Raw genomic sequence first — 21,992 nt, forward strand, 5'->3', positions numbered from 1 at the left:
ATCTCTAGGCCCCTCTTATATTATTATTGCTTTCTATTTTGATTTCTTATTCATACAAAAAAATACAAAATTTACTGTTATGCAGACTACTGCATTATTGTAAAAATGGTATAAATAATATCAGTGCACTAGTGAAAGAATATTAGACTCCCCAGTTGGCGTGTGTTGGACGTGTGGTGTGATTTGTTTACTCCTGAACATTGGTAAAAATCGAACATTTCCGCTACTTTGAGCTCAGTTTCAAGGTCGTTTTCATCGTCAAAGTAATGAAAATCATCTCTATTTCTGTAATATGTTTTCCATTTTATCACCTAAGACCATGAAAACGCAAATACATCGATAAATACTATATGAAAATACACCTCAAAGTCTGCGTTTTAATCCAAAAAACGATCAGAGTTTTTTTTTCTCATTACGCACTGTGTGCTGCAGGATTTTTTTATGTGGTGCACACTGACCACACAGACCCATTCTCTCACATGTGGGCCTACCAGCTTTCTTCCGCTTGATTTGAAGCCGCTAGAATTATTGAGTATATATACGTCAGGAACAGTGGCGCGTAAGATGTATTTATACGGTGTAAACAGTCAAAGGGTTAAGTAGATGAATATTAATTCATCTACTTTATACATTAAGCATTTCAATGCACATTTTGCCATCTGATTAACTTGCATCAAACAGTTTGGAGTTTATCCTTAATATTAGTATGAAAGTTTTAAAACATTTTCATGAGAACAAAAATGAGTATATCAGAATGTGACCTATCTCCTTGGTCTTTCCAGTTCCATTTGCAAATTGCTGGACTGGATAGTACCAAGAGACTTGCATAGATTTTGTCTTTATACAGCTGGGGGCCATTCCACCACGGATCCATTGCTCCACAAAGATAGAAACATCTTAATTGCACCACAGATCTTTTACTCCATATAGATACAAACATCATAAATGTCTTTACTGAATGACATACTTGTTATGTCTGTACTTGTAGAAATAAAGATTATTATTTTATTATTATTAATATCGCATCTTGGCCTATGTCAATTCTTCTAGTCTTCAGGCCTGCTCCCACTTTTTCTTAAATTTTTGTGTAAATACATTTGTGTAGTGTGTTATTAGTATCATTTTCCCCAACTTTGTTCAAAATAAAATAGCTCCACAAGGGTGTGTACCCAACATTTCTTTGTTGTTATTCATTACCAATGAACTCTTTGGTTCTTCCTTGTGGAATCTTGATCTTCCGGGACGCCTGTTCTCATCAAACATGGTTTTGTGTGTGTGTGTGTGTGTGTGTACTCACCTATTTGTACTCACCTATTTGTGGTTGCAGGGGTCGAGTCTTAGCTCCTGGCCCCGCCTCTTCACCGGTTGCTACTGGGCCCTCTCTCTCCCCGCTCCATGAGCTTTATCAAACCTCGTCTTAAAACTGTGTATGGTTCCTGCCTCCACTACGTCATTTTCTAGGCTATTCCACTGCCTTACAACTCTATGACTGAAGAAATACTTCCTAATATCTCTCTGACTCATTTGTGTCTTCAACTTCCAATTGTGGCCTCTTGTTTCTGTGTCCCCTCCCTGGAACATCCTGTCTTTGTCCACCTTGTCTATTCCACGCAGTATTTTATATGTCGTTATCATGTCTCCCCTGACCCTCCTGTCCTCCAGTGTCGTCAGGCCGATTTCCCTTAGTCTTTCTTCATAGGACATTCCCCTTAGCTCTGGAACTAACCTTGTCGCAAACCTTTGTACTTTCTCTAGTTTCTTGACGTGCTTTATCAAGTGCGGGTTCCAAACAGGTGCTGCATACTCCAGTATGGGCCTGACATACACGGTGTACAGTGTCTTGAACGATTCCTTACTAAGGTATCAGAATGCTGTTCTCAGGTTTGCCAGGCGCCCATATGCTGCAGCAGTTATCTGGTTGATGTGTGCTTCCGGAGACATGCTCGGTGTTATACTCACCCCAAGATCTTTCTCCTTGAGTGAGGTTTGCAGTCTTTGGCCACCTAGCCTATACTCTGTCTGTGGTCTTCTGTGCCCTTCCCCTATCTTCATGACTTTGCATTTGGCAGGATTAAATTCGAGAAGCCATTTGCTGGACCAGGTGTCCAGTCTGTCCAGGTCTCTTTGAAGTCCTGCCTGGTCCTCATCAGATTTAATTCTCCTCATTAACTTCACATCATCTGCAAACAAGGACACTTCTGAGTCTAACCCTTCCATCATGTCGTTCACATATACCAAAAATAGCATTGGTCCTGTGTGTGTGTGTGTGTACTCACCTAATTGTACTCACCTAATTGTGGTTGCAGGGGTCAAGACTCAGCTCCTGGCCCCGCCTCTTCACTGATCGCTACTGGGTCCTCTCTCTCTCTGCTTCCTGAGCTTTGCCATACCTCTTCTTAAAACTATGTATGGTTCCTGCCTCCACTAGGCTATTCCACTTGCTGACAACTCTATGACTGAAGAAATACTTCCTAACGTCCCTGTGACTCGTCTGAGTCTTCAGCTTCCAGTTGTGACCCCTTGTCCCTGTGTCCCCTCTCTGGAACATCCTATCTTTGTCCACCTTGTCTATTCCCCGCAGTATCTTGTATGTCATTATCATGTCTCCCCTGACCCTTCTGTCCTCCAGTGTCGTCAGTCCGATTTCCCTTAACCTTTCCTCGTACGACATTCCCTTGAGCTCTGGGACTAGCCTTGTTGCAAACCTTTGTACTTTCTCTAACTTCTTGTTTTGGCCCCATGTGGGTTTGACAGGACCTCTGCATACAGTTTAGTTTCCATGCTTCCTTCAGACCTGTTGTCTGTGTTTGATGTAGCCATTGCCAATGCTACTTCTGTAATATCTTTGTCTCTGTGCTGTTTCAGATGTCTCAGCTCCTCTTCTAATCTCTCTATCTTGATTTCTGCTGCTGTGGCCTTTTTGTTTCCACCCTTCGATTCTTTCTAACCTCTTTTCTTCCTTTAAAACTCATCTAGTCCCCTTTCCCCCAGTCTTCCTCCCATTTTTGAGCTCACCTCCCTTCCCCCCTCCCAGATTGTCCCTTGGGGGCCCCTTGTCCTCATCCTGGTTCTTTTCCCCCTTTTTGCTCCAAAAGAAGGGGGGAACGGGTTAGGGGAGGGAATAGATTTGGGGGGGGTTTTGGGGGGAGGAGGGGGAGGGAGGTTTTTGGGGGAGGGGGGGGGAGGGTTTTGGGAGGGGGGGAAGGGGGGGGGGAATGGTTTGGGGGGGAGGGGGTTTTTGGTGGGGGGGGAGGGGGGGTTGGGGGTTGGGGATGGTTTGGGGGGGTTGGGTGGTTTGGGGGGGGTTGGTGGCCTGGGGGGGAAAGGGTATTTGGGGGAAGGGGGGGGGGTTAGGGGGGGTTCGGTTTGTGCGGGGGTGCCAAGTGGTGGGGGGTGTGTGTGTGTGTGTGTGTGTGGGGTGTGTGTGTGTGTGTGTGTGTGTGTGTGGTGTGTGGGGTGTGTGGTGGGGTGTGTGTGTGGGTGTGTGTGTGTGGTGTGTGTGGGGTGTGTGTGGGGTGTGGGTGTGTGGGGGTGTGGTGTGTGTGGGGGGTGTGGGGGGGGGTTTTATGGGGGGTGTGTGTGTGGGTGTGTGTGTGGGTGTGTGTGTGTGTGGTGTGTGTGTGTGGTGTGTGTGGTGTGTGTGTGTATATGTGTGTGTGTGTGTGTGTGTGTGTGTTTTGTGTGTGTGTGTATGTTTTATGTATGTGTGTGTTTTATATTTTGTGTACTCCCTAATTGTACTCACCTAATTGGGTTGCAGGGTTAGACTCAGCCCCCTGGCCCCGCCTCATTTTTGATGGGTTGTGTGTATGTGTGTGTGTGTGTGTGTGTGTGTGTGTGTGGTGGGGGGGTGAGTTTACCTTTTTGGTGTGTAGGGTTTTTGGTGGAGTGGGGGAGGGTTAGGGGGGGGGTGGTGGGGGTTGGAAAGACCCGCTGTTAGGCACAAATTTAGTCTCTTTTTATTTTTCCCCAATTATGCTACTTCCCCTTATTGCCCTTTCTGGATTTGAATTTTTTAATTGTTGCTGTTATTATCATTTTCCTTGTTCACATTGGAGAGGACCCTAGCTTCCAAGTATTTTTACTGCAAAAACTACCAGTAGTAACACTGCCTGTGAAAGGTTTGTGCATGTGTGTGTGTGTGAGGTTTTTCGGGGTGTAAGCCACGGGGAACCCGTGATGACAAAACCCTCCTGGGACTTGACCCTACTGGCCCTTTCAAAAGGCCCCTTAAAAACTTTTCCCCAAATACCCCCTCACACTTGTCAAAACTATATTCACTATGTCTATGCCTTTTTTTATTCTAATTTCTGGGGAAGCTTTAAATGGTGACCAGTATCAAAAAATTTTGCAAGGCCAGCCAGGTCCCAAAATCAAACCACAAATAAACCCCCAAAAAACTTGCGCTGCAATGGTCGGGGACGTTGCCAGTTGCCAAGGAGGCCCCCGCACGTGGCCTTAAATCCCTATTTTGGGGAAACCCTTTCCCCCCGTGATGTTTATAACCATATAATTCTTCATCCCCCTCGCGATTTCACTTTCACTGTTTATGTTCCTTTTCTTTTATAAAACTTCACCTTTTTATGTATAATGGCACACAACTTGTCGTGGCGCCCCTTTTAGGCCTACCCCAATGTGGCAACAACCCAAAACCCCCCAACCCGTTTGGGGCTTTTAAATATTATTATTTTGCCCTTTCCCTTTTCTTTAACTAATAACTTTAATTATCACCGTATATTGTTCATCGACCCCACTTACAATTACCCCCTAATGTTTTGCACCCCTTTTTCAACGCTAAGGTTCCCGGGGCCTTGTTATCCCCCGCCCGCACCCCCCGGACCCCCGCCGGGGTGTGTGTGTGCGGGTGTGTGTGGCGTGTGTGTGTTTTGTGTGGCGGGGGTGTACTCCCCCTGGGTTTTACTCACCCAGTTGGGGGTTGGGGAAGGGGCCCCGTCCCAAACTCCTGGCCGCCCCTTCACTGGGCGCCACTAGGTCACTCCCTGAACCATGAGCTTTATTACCTTTTTGCTTAAAGCCATGTATGGATCCTGACTCCCCTCCGTTTTCCCCAAAATATTCCACTTCCGCTACTCTGGTTTAAGAAATACTTTCCCCAACATCCTTTGATTCATCTGTGTCTTCCCCTTCCAACTGGCCCTTTTTACTGTGTCCAACCCTGGGAAAATCCTGTCTTTGTCCAATTTGTCAATTCCTCTCAGTATTTTGTAAGTCGTTTTTCCTTTTCCCCCCATCTCCCCCCTGTCCCCAGGCCCCCAGGGTTTATTTCCTTAACCTCTCCTCATAGGACATACCTCTTAGCTCTGGGACTGGGGCTTGTTGCAAAAACCCTTTTCACTTTCTCTAGTTTCCCTTTTCATGCTTGGCTAGGTGTGGGTTTCCCAAAATGGGGGCCGCATACCCAATAAGGGCCTAACGCCAAATTTTGCTAGGGTCCCGAACGATTTCCCCAAATTTAAAATGTGGGAAAGCTGTTCTGAGGTTTGCCCGGCGCCCATTGCTTTGGGAGTTATTTGGTTGAGTAATTTGGAGATGTGCCTGGTGTTTTACTCACCCCCAAAATCTTTTTTTCCCCTTTTGGTGATGTTTGGGGGTTTCTCCCGACCCCTAGACCCCCCAACGGTCTTCTTTGCCCCCTTCCCCCCAACCTTTTGACTTTTCAAAATTTGGGGGGATTGAACTCCAGGGGCCAGTTGCTGGACCAGGTCCCGCAACCTGTCCCGATCCCTTTGTTTTCCTGGGCTTGATCGAATGGGCTCCCTTTTTCCCAAATTCCACGCCTGCAAACAGTGACACCGGAGTTTATTCCTTCCGCCCTTCGTTTTAAAAAACCAGAAAAGCACTGGTCCTAGGACCCCCCCCTGTGGGTTACATGGGTGCCCACCCCGGGCACCCCTCCGCCCCCAACCATTACCCCTGCTGTCTTTCCCTGCCAATTCCCTGATCCATTGCAGTCCTTCCTTTTTCCTGGCCCGGGGCCTCCAGTTTTTGCACTAATCTCTTTTGTGGTACTGTTAAACGCCTTCTGGGCTAAGGAAAAAGCAATCCACCCCCCCCTCTCTCTTCTCCTTCTGTCCCATGTCATAGAACTCCTAGGTTTTTGACACCCGGATTTCCTTCCCCTGAAAAAAACCCTGTTGTCTGCTGGTGATGGGTCCATTTTTTCTAGATGTTCCACCATTCTTTCCCCCTGACAATCTTTTCCAAGGGTTTTGCATGCTATACATGTCAGTGACACTGGTCTGTAGTTTAGTGCTTCATGTTTGTCTCCTTTTTAAAGATTGGTACCACATTTGCTGTCTTCCATGCCTCAGGCAATCTCCCTGTTTCGATAGATGTATTGAATATTGCTGTTAGGGTAACATAGCCCCTCTGCTCCCTCTCTCAGGACCCATGGAGAGATGTTATCTGGCCCCATTGCCTTTGAGGTATCTACCCTCACCCCAAAGCCTCTTCACTTCTTCCTCAGTTGTGTGTACTGTGTCCAGCACATGGTGGTGTACCCCACCTCCCCGTTTTTCTGGAGCTCCCTTCTGTCCCCTCTGTGAACACTTCTTTGAATCTCTTGTTGAGTTCCTCACATACTTCACTGTCATTTCTTGTTGTCTCTCCTCCTTCCTTCCTTAGCCTGATTACCTGGTCTTTGTGGTTGTTTTTCCTGATGGGCTGTATAACAGCTTCGGTCAGATTGGCTTTCTGCTATGTCGTTTCATATTGACGTTTGGCCTCCCTTCTTATCTGTGCATATTAGTTTCTGGCTCTATGACTGCTCTTCTTATTCTCCTGGGTCCTGTGTGTCTGTGTGTGTGTGTGTGTGTGTGTGTGTGTGTGTGTGTGTGTGTGTGTGTGTGTGTGTGTATGTGCTAGTGTGTGTGTTAGTGTGTGTGTGTGTTAGTGTGTTAGTGTTAGCAGTGGCAGTAGGGGGGGGTAAGGGTTTTGGCATCTGGCTCTGACCTAATTGGGAACACATTCCCATTTTTGTTTTTGGAGTAAACTTTGTTTCCTTTCCAGTTCCTGCCCAGATTTGGGGAATATATTTTTCTTGGAGTGAACAGTAGACATGCTAACTCTTTTTATTTTGGGGAGAGAGGATCATCCTACCTCAGTAGGAGTTTGCTGGTATGTTAAAAAAATAGTGGACTCCTGAGAAGTAGGTTGTGGTGGCCCTGAAAACACCCAGCACCAACACCACCGACAAGCACACACTTGTCTTTCTGGATGTCCTCCCTTTATTGCTGTTAGTTGTGAGAAAATACTTTTGAGACTGAATAATAGTCAAACCAGAATCACACATGGTCATCTCAGGAAGGGATCATCGTGCAGAAATGCTTTGCATATACTATAGGGGCTTTCTGCATGTACACCCAAATGTCATTCACCTTTGTAGAAATATTGTATTATGCTGAAATAAAATATTACTATTACAACTCTGCTGGAATTTTCAGGACGTGCTGACAGTCCAACATTTTTTGATTAATTGCGCATGTATAATTGTCCCATTAATCGTGGAACACATTAGTTTAAGTTTGGACCTTTCCAAGGTCCTGGCATTCTTACTCCTCTCAGACAGTCCTCCTTTAGTGCATATTCTCTCTTTGATTTATTGACTGATACTGATCTTTTATGGAGATAGACTCTCTCCTTTTGTCCTTGTCCTTTCCTCAACAGGGAGGCCTGGCCCAGGGCTGGGCCACGAGAGTAGGAAAACTCTCAAAACAGGTCAGTGGTAAATCACAGTTAAATCAACACTTCTACCTCTTTCCTTCTACCATTTCCCTCACCTTTACCATGCAGTGCAAAATGGCCCATGTGGATTTAGTGCTTTCCATGGATATAATAACTCATTATCTTTCAGGATTGTGATGTTGACACATTTTGTAGCTTCCGCAGTGTGGAGCAAGCTTCTGGCACTCGATACTCCCATCCAGTCACGTGTCAACCTCTTTATGGCAGTGCCAACAATATATGCCAAACTTATTGAAGAGTATGATACTAAATTGATAAAAAATACACGAATGAAGGAATACATAAAATCTGTATGCACACAAAATATCAGGTGAGTCTTAATTAAGAGCTTACTTTAATTTATGAAAGATTGCTAGCATTTGTTCATTTCTAGTAAAAAAAGGGAGTACCTACATAAACTTTGAGATCTACGCTCTCCATTTTTAATTTGTGAATTTTAGTTCATGTGGCAGTTATGGGATTCTTTTTGTTTTTCTAAATACGTAATGTCAATTTACCTCACACTTGCTATAATATTATGAGCATTAATTTAAACTGCAACATTAACACCCCTCCTTCAGAGTGCAGGCACTGTACTTCCCATCTCCAGGACTCAAGTCCGGCCTGCCGGTTTCCCTGAATCCCTTCATAAATGTTACTTTGCTCACACTCCAACAGCACTTCAAGTATTTAAAACCATTTGTCTCCATTCACTCCTATCAAACATGCTCACGCATGCCTGCTGGAAGTCCAAGCCCCTCGCACACAAAACCTCCTTTACCCCCTCCCTCCAACCTTTCTTAGGCTGACCCCTACCCCGCCTTCCTTCCACTACAGATTGATACACTCTTGAAGCCATTCTGTTTCACTCCATTCTCTCTACATGTCTGAACCACCTCAACAGAATAGAAGAAATCAGCTCTAATATACATTATTTAGATATGCACATTGGTCAGAGAGCCCATTGTAAGCCAGAGTTGTAGGTAAAAAAGTATGTCGCTAAGTAAGGAGAGGCTATATTTTTCTCCTTTGGTTGGAAACTGCAGTAGTCTTTCCTTTTCAGAAATCCAGTATGTTGAGAGTGCAACCCATCACATATATCCAGCACTCTTACTGGCTTCATTTGCAAATTCCAATAATACATGTATATGGTTAATTGTGTGGTACATTACTTTGCTACAGACCTTTAAAATGGCCTTGTTAAAAAGTAAGACCAGTGGCCTGTTAAAATAAGTTGCAAGTAACAAAAAATATAATAAGAAGAGAGAGATAAGAGAGCAATAATATAAACTCAGAGAACATACTGTGTGGTATATGTTGGCAAATTGATTTCTTAACATGCTTTTCCCTGCTTGATCTGTCTCAGAGTGTATTCAGTATTTTGGAAAAATAACACAAAGATAACCTTAAAGCAAATTTATGGCCCTCACCACCTTACACTTTAAATGCAATTAAAGATGAAGTGAGTCAGTTTAAATAAATATGTATCAGGGTAATATTTTATGAAGGAATTCAGGGAAACCAGTTAGCCAGACTTGAGTCTCGGAGGTGGGAAGTACAGTGCCTGCACTCTGAAGGAGGCATTTGCGATATTTGCTGTTTAGAGTGACAACTAAACTGTTGTATCTTCGCACTTTTGGCAAGACAGTGATAGTGTGAATGATGGTGAATGTGTTATTTTTTGGGTCACCTTTCCTAGGTGGGAGATGGCCGGTGTGTTGAATAAAAAAAAATTAATTTTTCTTTGATGATAATGGACAGATAATATATTTGTAATAAAGTTGGTAGAATTACTGACAATATGTAAAGCAAAAGGACACAAGTGCAACTAATGTGACATTTTATCGTGGTAACGTTTCGCTCTCCAGGAGCTTTATCAAGCCATTACAAACAATACATGGACACAGAGGGTGTATATAGGCTCAGAGTGAGGTACAATACTAGTGGTAGTAGTAGTAGGAGTAGTAGTGACATAAGTAGTAGTAGTAGTAGTAATGCAATATGGTAGAGCAATTAATTCGTACATGAGTAAAAGGATATAAAAGTTATTACTTGGGTAACATAAAAATAGGTTGGACAAATATAGACTGGATAGAGGCAGCCTGTTTCAGTGTTCACTCTCTGTAATGTGCTTTGTGTAGTATAACAGGAGAGACTGTGTGATGGCAGGGTTTACTGTTTTCAGGAGGATTCTTGCTAAGACTTCAGAGATGGTGAAGCTGCCGTTGTTTTGTTTAATTGTATTCGAAACAGCGATCAGTACTGATTCGAGGCACTTACATCTGCGGAAATTAGTTTCTTTGATCACTAATTGGGCATCCCTGAATTTCATGAGATGGTTGGTGGAATTTCGGTGTTGTACCACTAGTATTGCACCTCACTCTGAGCCTATATACACCCTCTGTGTCCATGTATTGTTTGTAATGGCTTGATAAAGCTCATGGAGAGCGAAACGTTGCCACAATAAAATGTCACATTAGTTGCACTTGTGTCCTTTTACTTTACAGATAATATATTGGCAGTTTGGAGGGATATGTTGTGTATCTTTATATGTGTATGCTTCTAGACTGTTGTATTCTGAGAACCTCTGCAAAAACAGTGATAATGTGCGAGTGTGGTGAAAGTGTTGAATGATGGTGAAAGTATTTTCTTTTTGGGGATTTTCTTTCTTTTTTGGGTCACCCTGCCTCGGTGGGAGACGGCCGACTTGTTGAAAAAAAAAAAAAAAAAATATTTGTTATAGCCTTGGCAAATAATTAAATAGTCACTAAATAGTAGATAGAAGATCCAAAGCTGTTTGGGCATGGCAGTAGATTCTTTATAAATTTAACCTCTCAAGGGAAGTAAGTGCCCTGATGTTGGTGAAGCACTCTTGAATCAAGGAACTGGACTTTAGCTTCCCTTCCTTCAATTGAACCTGATTGTCTCCCATTCTCCAGGTGCTATATGATCCCTACAGGTTTAGTGCTTCCCTGAATAAAATGAAATAAAAGTAAATTGAAATGCTTTTTTTTTTCAACATGTCGGCCGTTTCCCACCAAGGCAGGGTGACCCAAAATAGAAAGAAACACTTTCACCATCATTCAACACTTTCACCATCATTCAACACTTTCACCATCATTCACACATAATCACTGTCTTTGCAGAGGTGCCCAGATGTAAAAGTTCAAATGTCACTCCAAATAGCTGTTGTTATCATTACTATTATTATTATTATTTTTTTAACATGTCAGCCATTTCCCACCGACGCAAGGTGACCCAAAGAGAAAGAAAAAACTTTCATCGTTCAACACTTTTACCATCACTCATACATAATCACTGTCTTTGCAGAGGTGCTCAGATATGACAATTTAGATGTCCCTCCAAACTGCCAATATCCTAAACCCCTCCTTTAAAGTGCAGGCATTGTACTTCCCATTTCCAGGACTCAAGTTTGGCTAACCAGTTTCCCTGAATCCCTTCACAAAATATTACCCTGTTCACTCTCCATATACTGTTATATACTGTATTATATGAAGGCGAATGATACTTCTCTATAAATTATTTAGAATCATATTTATAGACTTATGGTGAGTGGTTCAGCAGCATTACCAGAGCCGATCTTGGAACGTTGGCACCAGATTACAGGACATATTCTTTTGGAGCGATATGGTATGACTGAAATCGGCATGGCTCTTTCCAATCCCCTGAAAGGCATTCGTAAACCAGGTACGAAAACTTTCAGTAGGGATTCTGGTGAAGGGCTTTTGATTCAGGGAATTTCAGCTACTCTTCCTCAGATCAAACCTAATTGCTTCCCATTCCCCAGGTTCTGTATGGTCCCTATGGATTTAGCACTTCCCTGTGCATTTATATAATAATTCTCTGATACTAATACAGTGGACCCCCGCATAACGATCACCTCCGAATGCGACCAATTATGTAAGTGTATTTATGTAAGTGCGTTTGTACGTGTATGTTTGGGGGTCTGAAATGGACTAATCTACTTCACAATATTCCTTATGGGAACAAATTCGGTCAGTACTGGCACCTGAACATACTTCTGGAGTGAAAAAATATCGTTAACCGGGGGTCCACTGTACAGTGGAACCTTGGTACTTGAACTTAACCCTTTGACTGTTGAAACCCCAAATCCTGAGGTGTCTCCTGGTGTCGCAAAATATTTGAAAAAAAAAAAAATTATTTTTTTTGTGAAATGATAGAGAATTTTTTCCTGGTGGTAATGACACCAAAAGTACGAAATTTGATGGAAAACTTATGGAATTACGCTTTCGCGAAGTTCGCAACCTCGGGGATATTTATGAATCTGCGATTTTGCCCATTTAGAGCCCTATTTTCAGCTAATTCCATTGTTCCAATCGACCAAACTCATAACTATATCTTTAGAACTCCATTTGTTCTATCGATTGAGTACAAGAAATTGCCCATTTACCGATTTCAACTATCCAATAAAGTGGTCAGAAATTAGCAATTTGGCCAATTTTATGCAAATTAAAAAATATGCCAATTTCAAAATAGGGTCCAGAATGAACAATGCAGACATTCCTGGCTCTAAAATAACATTTCCTTTGTTCATCAGTCACATCTCCAGGCCCCTCTGATATTACTCTTGCTTTCTATTTTGAATTTTTGTTCAAACAAGAAATAGAAGATTTACTGTTTTGCAGACTACTGCAATATTGTAATAATTGTATAAGTAATGTCAACACGTTCATGACTGCATATTAGAATGGCTAGTTGGACATTTATTGGACAATGACATCATTTGTTTACTTTTGAACATCAGCAAAAATCAAACATTTCCCCTACTTTGAGCTCCATTTCAAGGTCCTTTTCATAGTAAAACCAAACAAAATCATATTTATTTCTATAATATGTTTTCTATTCTATCAAATGAGACCAAGAAAATGAGAATACAACCATAAATACTATACGAAAATACACCACAAAGTCAGCATTTTAATCCAAAAACATGGTTGGAGTTTTTTTTTCTCATTATGCACTGCGTGCTGCAGAATTATTTTTATATGGTGCACACTGACCACACAGACCCATTCTCTCACATGTGGTCCTACCAGCTTTCTCCTGCTTGATTTGAAGCCGCTAGAATTTTTGAATTTATATACGTCAAACACGGTGGTTTGTAAAACGTATATATATATACAACTGAAACAGTCAAAGGGTTAATTCATTCTAGCAATTCGTAGCCATCTTGACAGGCACAGATTGATTAATGAATTTCAACACTGTTTTACAAAGGGGTGTTCTTGTCTTATGAATTTACTAACTTTTTTCACTAAGGTGTTTGAGGAGGTAGATCATGGGAATGAATATGATATTGTGTATATGGACTTCAGTAAGGCTTTCGATAGAGTTCCACACCAGAGGCTATTGAGGAAACTTAAGGCACACGGAATAGGAGAAATTTTTTCCTGGGTAGAGGCATGGCTGACAAATAGACATCAGAGAGTTTGCATAAATGGGGAGAAATCAGAATGGGGGCACTTCACAAGCGGTGTTCCTCAGGGGTCAGTGTTGGGCCCGTTGTTGTTTACAATTTACATAAACGACATAGATGAGGGAATAAATAGCAACATAAGCAAATTTGCTGATGACACCAAAATAGGCCATCCAATTCATTCTAATGAGGACACTAGAGCACTCCAGGATGATTTGAATAGACTGATGCAATGGTCAGAGAAGTGGCAGATGCAGTTTAATATTGACAAATGCAAAGTTCTAATTGTTGGACAGTTAAATAACCATGCCACATATAAACTAAATAATGTAGATCTTAATACTACTGATTGCGCATAGGATTTAGGAGTTCTGGTTAGCAGTAATCTAAAGCCAAGACAGTGCATTAGTGTTTGCAGTAAAGCTAACAGAATTCTTGGCTTCATATCTAGAAGTATAAATAATAGAAGTCCTCACGTTGTTCTTCAACTCTATATATCCTTGGTTAGGCCTCATTTAGACTATGCTGCTCAGTTCTGGTTACCGTATTACAGAATGGATATAAATGCTCTGGAAAACGTGCAGAGGAGGATGACAAAGATGATCCCATGTATCAGAAATCTTCCCTATGAGGATAGACTGAGGGCCCTGAATCTGCACTTTCTCGAAAGGCGTAGAATTAAGGGGGTGATGAAAGATTGGATATCAGATTGGAGGGAGAGAGTATGGAGGAGGTGAATGTATTCAGATATTTGGGAGTGGACGTGTCAGCGGATGGGTCTATGAAAGATGAGGTGAATCATAGAATTGATGAGGGGAAAAGGGTGAGTGGTGCACTTAGGAGTCTGTGGAGACAAAGAACTTTTTCCTTGGAGGCAAAGAGGGGAATGTATGAGAGTATAGTTTTACCAACGCTCTTATATGGGTGTGAAGTATGGGTGATGAATGTTGCAGCGAGGAGAAGGCTGGAGGCAGTGGAGATGTCATGTCTGAGGGCAATGTGTGGTGTGAATATAATGCAGAGAATTCGTAGTTTGGAAGTTAGGAGGAGGTGCGGGATTACCAAAACTGTTGTCCAGAGGGCTGAGGAAGGGTTGTTGAGGTGGTTCGGACATGTAGAGAGAATGGAGCGAAACAGAATGACTTCAAGAGTGTATCAGTCTGTAGTGGAAGGAAGGCGGGGGAGGGGTCGGCCTAGGAAAGGTTGGAGGGAGGGGGTAAAGGTTTTGTGTGCGAGGGGCTTGGACTTCCAGCAGGCATGCGTGAGCGTGTTTGATAGGAGTGAATAGAGACAAATGGTTTTTAATACTTGACGTGCTGTTGGAGTGTGAGCAAAGTAACATTTATGAAGGGGTTCAGGGAAACCAGCAGGCCAGACTTGAGTCCTGGAGATGGGAAGTACAGTGCCTGCACTCTGAAGGAGGGGTGTTAATGTTGCAGTTTAAAAACTGTAGTGTAAAGCACCCTTCTGGCAAGACAGTGATGGAGTGAATGATGGTGAAAGTTTTTCTTTTTTGGGCCACCCTGCCTTGGTGGGAATCGGCCAGTGATAATAAATAAATAAATAAATAATGATCGAGGTGTATAAATGGAAAACAGGAATACATAAAGGGGAGGTAAATAGCGTGCTGAAAATTTCCAGCCAAGACAGGACTCGCAGCAATGGTGTCAAGTTGGAAAAACTCAGATTCAGGAAGGATATAGGAAAGCACTGGTTTGGTAATAGAGTTGTGGATGAGTGGAACAAACTCCCGAGTACAGTTATTCAGGCTAAAACGTGTAGTTTTAAAAATAGGTTAGATAAATACATGAGTGGGTGTGGGTGGGTGTGAGTTGGACCTGACTAGCTTGTGCTGCTGGGTCTGGTGCAGTGCTCCATCCGTGAGTGGAGACGACTAGACTGGGTGGGTCATTGGGCTAATCCGGGGGGGGGGGACATGGACCTGCTCCACATGGGTCAGTAGGCCTGTTGCAGTGTTCCTTCTTTCTTATGTTATGTCCTAGAAGGTTGTTTGAGTACCAATCCGTTCGAGTATCGAACAAATTCTTCCCAACCAATTTTCTTTTTGGTTGGTTGTTATCACTAATCTTTGTAGGCCCCATGGTGACTTATTTATACAAATAATATAAAAAAAGCACCAAAAAATGTGAAGAAACACAAAATAGTTTACAGCAAAGCTCTGGCAGGTCATATTTGTTTGGTTGAGTGCTGAGCTTTGTTTGAGTAGGGAGCTGTTTGAGTACCAATGTTCCACTGTATTACTCTAGCTGCTTATCAAAGTTAGTATCCTCCGAGACACTTTATACTGTTCTTCAGCTCCCATATAGACTTTTTTTGGTTAATCTTTACAGTTTCTATTGCCATCAGAATGCCATCAAATTTTATTTGCTTGGATACAGTGAAGATTACTTGTTTGTTGCTACAGGAGCATAGCTTAGCTCACTGTCTCATCACTAGTATTTAGTCTCTTGCAATTTTTTTTTGAGTCTCCAGTGGTTGTAGCACCTACTCCATCCTCATGCAAACCAGTCCAATACACAAATAACCCACACATAGGAGAAAGAAACTTGTGACAATGTTTTGGTTCGACTTGGACCATTAACTAGTCACACACTAACACAAAGGTAAGGGAGCCAGTGTATATATACAATAAGGGGGCAGGGATGGGATAAAGAGACGAGGAAGAAAGAGGGAAGTAGGGTTGGTAGTCCATTATCTTACCACTCTGTGAAGAAAAACTTTTATTATTCTTTTGGCTTTTGCTACTTTATATTGCATCACTTATCATATTTACTGATAGTAAAAAATAGGCTTGAGTATATTTATACAGCTAACCCATGAATTGGACTTAACAGTGGTTCAGGAGGGACCAAAATATCTAAAAAAAAATTCTTCAGTTTGCGTGTTGGCTGTGAATTATTCCAATTACAGTATTGTTACTTATATTTTTTATTCAGTATATATGTGTTTGTCTTCCAGGATTTGTTGGGAATCCACTGCCTAGTGTTGAGGTGTGTATTGGTAAATTTCTACCTGGCAGTGAGAAATATGAAGTGTTATGCTGTGGAAACACTCAGGGAACTGAGGTTATGTCAGAAGGTAATAGTACAGAGGTAAGTAACACTTTAACATTACAGTGGACCCCCGCCTTAGGATATTAATCCGTTCCTGAGAGCTCATCGTAAGCCGAAATTATCGTTAGCCGAATTAATTTTCCCCATAAGAAATAATGGAAATCAAATTAATCGGTTCCTGACACCCCAAAGTATGAAAAAAAAAAATTTTACCACATGAAATATTAATTTTAATACACAAACTGAAGAAGACATGCTAAATTACTACTCTACTAAGAATAGAATACATGACACTTACCTTTATTGAAGATCTGGTGATGATGATGGAATGAGAGGAGGGGAGAGTGTGGAAGTTATTGTTTAGAAGGGGAATCCCCTTCCATTAGGGGTTACTTCCCTTCTTTTAATGCCACTAGGACCAGCTTGAGAGTCACTGAACCTCTGTCGCACAACAAATCTGTCCATAGAGCTCTGTACCTCCCGTTCCTTTAAGACTTTCCTAAAATGGGCCATAAAATTGTTATTGTACAGGTTGCCAACACTGCTTGCAGTAGCTGTGTCAGGGTGATTTTCATCCGTAAAGGTTTGCAGTTCAACCCACTTTGCACACATTTCCTTAATCTCTTTTTCAATTCCATACTAATTCTCAGAGCCCTTTTTACTACAGGGATGGCACTAGAATCTTTCTTGGGGTCCATGGTGACTTATTGTGCAGTTACAAGCACTAAAAACACTGGGATAATGTGAGATGTACTGATTGTATGTGTAGATGAGACCGCACTGGCTGGCTTGTAAACACTGGCGCTGAGACCACACGTGGGATGCGTCCCGGACGAATCACGTAAGGCGAGTTTTTTATCGTGAGGCGAGGCAAAATTTTTGCGTTCAAATGCTTCGTATGGTGGATTTAACGTAACGCGATGCGTTCATCAGGCAGGGGTCCACTGTATTTTCCTCATACAGGAGGGCCCCATTTTACAACATTTTACTTTACAGTGTTTTGCTAATGCAGCAGTTTTTAGTCATGCCCATTCTTCATTATTCAGTCTTCCTGTGATAAATATATTCACCATTCGCTATAAGCTGAGGATGAAAATATTTTAAAGTAAGTAATATGTGTGCTGTATATGCATTTTTTAGGCCTAGCTTTTTTGCTCACTTAATATATGATGGTGTAAACATGTTAAAAGGCTTTTATACACACTTGAAAGTGGAAAAAAAAAGGATGTACAGTGGAACTCCGGTTTTTGTACTTAATCCGTTCCAGAAGGTCATTCTAAATCCGAAATGTACGAAAACCGTATTAATATTTCCTATAAGAAATAATGTAAATACAATTAACCCATAAATGGTCCAAGCAGATCTACATTCATATGTGTAGTGCTCCAAAAGTAGATCTACGTTTTTTTTACATTTTTTTTTTTTTTCAACAAGTCGGCCGTCTCCCACTGAACGTAGATCAGTTTTATACACGTTTTCAAATGTAAAAAAAAAAAGAAGATCTACGTTTTTTACATTCAAATGTTGAAAAAACGTATACATACGTTTGGACCATTTACGGGTTAATCCATTCCAGACACCTAAAAATATTAACAAAAAATACATTTTTTAAAGAATAACTATAGTTTTATGTACAGAAAACAATGAGAAATGAATATAAGGCACTAATTTTATTGATAAATGAACATTACATACCTTTATTGAAGACTAATGTTGGCATATGGAAGACAGTGAGGAGAGGAGAGGGAGGAGAGTTTATTGTTTGGAAGGGGAATCCCCTTCCATAAGAACTTCAGGTATCAAAGCCTTCTCTGGGGTTACTTCCCTTCTTTGTCTTTTACTGGCACTGGACCCCTGTCACACTAAAAATCTGTCCAGAGAGCTCTGTTTCTGGCATCTCTTTTAAGATTTACCTAAAATGGGACAAGGTATTGTCACTGAACATGTTGCAGATACGGCTTGTATCAGCTTGGCCAGGGTGATATTTTTCAACAAAAGTTTTCAACTTATTCCACTTTGCACACATGTCCTTAATCACTGAAGAAGGCAGATTCTATCCTCTCTCTTCCTCCTCCTCTGAAGCAGCTTCCTCAGCTATGGTCTGTTGCTGTTCCAGATGAAGGTCTTGCAATTCTTCAGTGGCTTATTTCGCAGTCGCAATCAATAAACAAGCACAAAACTTGTGAAATGTTTCAGATAAATGAGCCAGACTGACGACGTTCCCACGCGGGCGGATGTGTATGATCCATACGATTTCTGGATTGAGGTACGAAATCTGGACCCAAATTTCGCCCAAAAAAGTATTCTAAACCCAGATTGTACGATATGCGGACCGTATGAAAACTGGAGTTCCACTGTATTTCAGTTTACAGCGATTTTCGTTTTACAGCAGTAGCCTGAAACCTAACCTGCTGTATAAGTGGGGCCCTCCTATATATACACTGTATATGTAATTTGAATTGGAAAAGAAAAATTCATATTATATAGAGAATATTGATTTATTCATTTACAACAGGAGAAAAGTCTACTAATTATAAACAAGACAAAAAGCTTGGATGTACAGTTGTCCCTACAAATTCTTGAAGTTCTGCAAAGCTAGATCTTGAAGCTCTGCAAAGGTAGAAATAGTGAAAAATGCAAAATAATGTCTGCATAACAAATTTTATTTCAGTATTGGGTAAGTTTTGCTTTCAGAGACCATATACGTATCTGTAATATGTCACTAATATCTAATTAATATTCACATTCTTAAAAAATAATGACTAGAAAAAAAGATTTAGGCATGGGAAAAACACTGAGTCAGAAAGATGTTGGATAATTGAATTACGGATATTCGCTGGTTGCTCTTCACCCCAAAAAAGTTAAATAATTGAATTTCATGAATATGAGAGCCTGTGAATTTGTAGGGACGGCTGTACACTCAGATCTCTGTATTCACTACATCTTTATTTACTGTTTTTATTCTTTTATTTACTTCTTTGGACTTTTATGGACTTAATAGAATTGATGGTTGCTTTATATGATAATAGTCACTTTATATCAAGATTTTTTTTTCAGTACTTTATTTGCTTAAAATATAGTTAGTGCAGCCATAACAAAAATTTTTTAATTTATATGTGCATCATGACCTCTAATATTATTTCAAACTCAAGGGGGAATGCCATGATACTAGTGAGGGGCTCTTGATCCAAGGAATTATGACTACCTTTCCATTCTTCAGGTGTTGTACAACCTCAGTGGGCTTAGTGCTTCCCATGATTATAATATATAGTATAAGATCATAAGTCTTAGTAATTTTTTTTTTTTAATGTACTGGCTATCTCCCACTAAGGCAGGGTGACCTAAAAACAAAAACAAAAGTTTTAGTTTTTACATTTAGAAATTTATACAGGAGAAGGGGTTACTATCTCCTTGCTGCCAGCATTTTAGTCGCCTCTTACGATATGCATGGCTTACAGAGGAAGGTAAATATTTATAATAACAATATTAATCACACAGTTTCACAATTAAAGGCAGTTTTTCCTCTTGCAGTCTGGAGAGTTACTAGTTCGTGGGCCAAATGTCTTCAAAGAATACTGGAAGAAACCTCAGGAAACCCTCAAGGAGTTCACTCATGATGCTTGGTTTAAGACAGGTAAGAAGTAGTAGTAATCAACACTACATATTAAATCAGTAGATTTTCCCTCTTATTGTTTCAATGAGTTTTAGTCTCTTTGGTGCCTTATAGTCTATGTACATTTCTATAAATGGAGGCTGAACAGATATTGATTACTAGCAGATGTTTTACAAAAGAAAAATAACAAATTTATATGGTATATACATACATACTGTTTCATACATACAATTATTTATAGTACACATCATTTGCTGCTATCATATTCTGCCTTTACATTCTTATTCTTTTAATCACAGCCTCCCACACATTTACTTTGGGAATTCCAAATATGTTAGCCCTTCTTATTATGTTATTCTTTGGTTACCATAAGAGAATGGTTAATTATTGGTATATCAGATACTGTACTAAATTTTGAAAAAAAATATTGTTATTGCATTGAGTGGGACTTTGGTCTTCAACAGATGATGATTTTTAAATATGATTAAGAATTAAAAAGTATATTGTCTGTGACTTCTTGCAGAAATTTTAGGGAAGGCATTATTAAAACACTTGATACAAATAAAAGATTATCATTAATTGTGATAAGATGACAGATAAATCTTAAAATCTTCTACTGTATTTAGATTCGGTATACACTTAGGTTATCTTTAATTTCCTGTGTGTTTCTTAATATTTCTTACTCTTGTGTAGTATTTCCTTTCTATTTTAAGAGGACTTATCTGAGACTGGGCTGTGAGGGACAGTGATCCCTGGAACCGTTAACAGACATTAGTACAATTTTCTATAACTTAAATGTAGGTGACACAGCACAGTACATTGACGGAGCATACAAGATACTTGGACGCACCAGTGTTGATATTATCAAAAGCGGAGGATTTAAAATCTCTGCTCTTGATGTGGAGCGACACCTTCTTAGTCACCCTAACATTTCTGATGTTGCTGTTGTTGGCATCCCTGATATCACCTGGGGCCAGAAGGTAAGCCATGACAATATCTCCCCTTTACTATTCAACCTAAATTTTAAGACATTTTGTTAATGTGTATTACAGCCAGCCCTCCACTTTTGCGAGCTTTGAACATTCACGAATGCCCACATTCATTATTTATTAACCTTTAAACTGTCCAAACGTAGATCTACGTTCACGAGTGTAGCTCTCCGAATGTAGACCTACTTTTTTTACATGCTTTCTTATGTAATAAAAAACTTGGAGCGCTACACATGTGAACGTAGGTCTATGTTTGGACAGTTTAAGGGTTAAACCATAACATGTATATACAATATTTTATGATGTTTTCATGTGTTTTATGATTGTTCTTGGTTCAGTAGGTTAAGGAAGCAGTATTGTTAGGCTAAGTAAATGCTATTATTATATTTCCCTACAATATATTTGCACATAGTAGGTTGGTAGACAGCAACCACCCAGGGAAGTACTACCGTCCTGCCAGATGACTGTGAAACAAAAACCTGTAACTGTTTTGCATGATGGTAGGATTGCTGGTTTCTTTTTCTGTCTCATAAACACGCTAAGATAACAGGGATATCTTGCTACTCCTACTTACACTTTGGTCACACTTCACAGACACGCACATGCATATATATATATACATACATCTAGGTTTTTCTCTTTTTTCTAAATAGCTCTTGTTCTTTTTTATTTCTTCTATTGTCCATGGGGAAGTGGAAAAGAATCTTTCCTCCGTAAGCCATGCGTGTCGTATGAGGCGACTAAAATGCCGGGAGCAATGGGCTAGTAACCCCTTCTCCTGTATACAATTACTAAAAAAGAGAAGAAGAAAAACTTTATAAAACTGGGTTGCTTAAATGTGCGTGGATGTAGTGCGGATGACAAGAAACAGATGATTGCTGATGTTATGAATGAAAAGAAGTTGGATGTCCTGGCCCTAAGCGAAACAAAGCTGAAGGGGGTAGGAGAGTTTCAGTGGGGGGAAATAAATGGGATTAAATCTGGAGTATCTGAGAGAGTTAGAGCAAAGGAAGGGGTAGCAGTAATGTTAAATGATCAGTTATGGAAGGAGAAAAGAGAATATGAATGTGTAAATTCAAGAATTATGTGGATTAAAGTAAAGGTTGGATGCGAGA

The 21,992-nt window shown here is 40.8% G+C and overlaps 1 protein-coding gene across 3 annotated transcripts in view; it reads left to right on the plus strand.

The window, feature by feature from the left end:
* The window catches only part of Acsf3 (Acyl-CoA synthetase family member 3), a 45,220-nt gene that overhangs the window by 13,591 nt on the left and 9,637 nt on the right, over positions 1–21,992 (plus strand). For 2 of the 3 annotated variants that reach the window (XM_053791356.2, XM_053791358.2), the window contains exons 7-11: positions 7,874–8,074; positions 11,306–11,451; positions 16,181–16,314; positions 19,807–19,909; positions 20,690–20,868. In XM_053791356.2, the coding sequence (XP_053647331.2) occupies positions 7,874–8,074; positions 11,306–11,451; positions 16,181–16,314; positions 19,807–19,909; positions 20,690–20,868 (763 nt within the window). The remainder of the gene's footprint in view (positions 1–7,873; positions 8,075–11,305; positions 11,452–16,180; positions 16,315–19,806; positions 19,910–20,689; positions 20,869–21,992) is intronic. The other variant, XM_070080588.1, reaches the window with a different exon arrangement.

The sequence above is a fragment of the Cherax quadricarinatus genome, unplaced genomic scaffold, assembly GCF_038502225.1.
Source record: "Cherax quadricarinatus isolate ZL_2023a unplaced genomic scaffold, ASM3850222v1 Contig649, whole genome shotgun sequence".
Lineage (NCBI taxonomy): Eukaryota > Metazoa > Arthropoda > Malacostraca > Decapoda > Parastacidae > Cherax > Cherax quadricarinatus.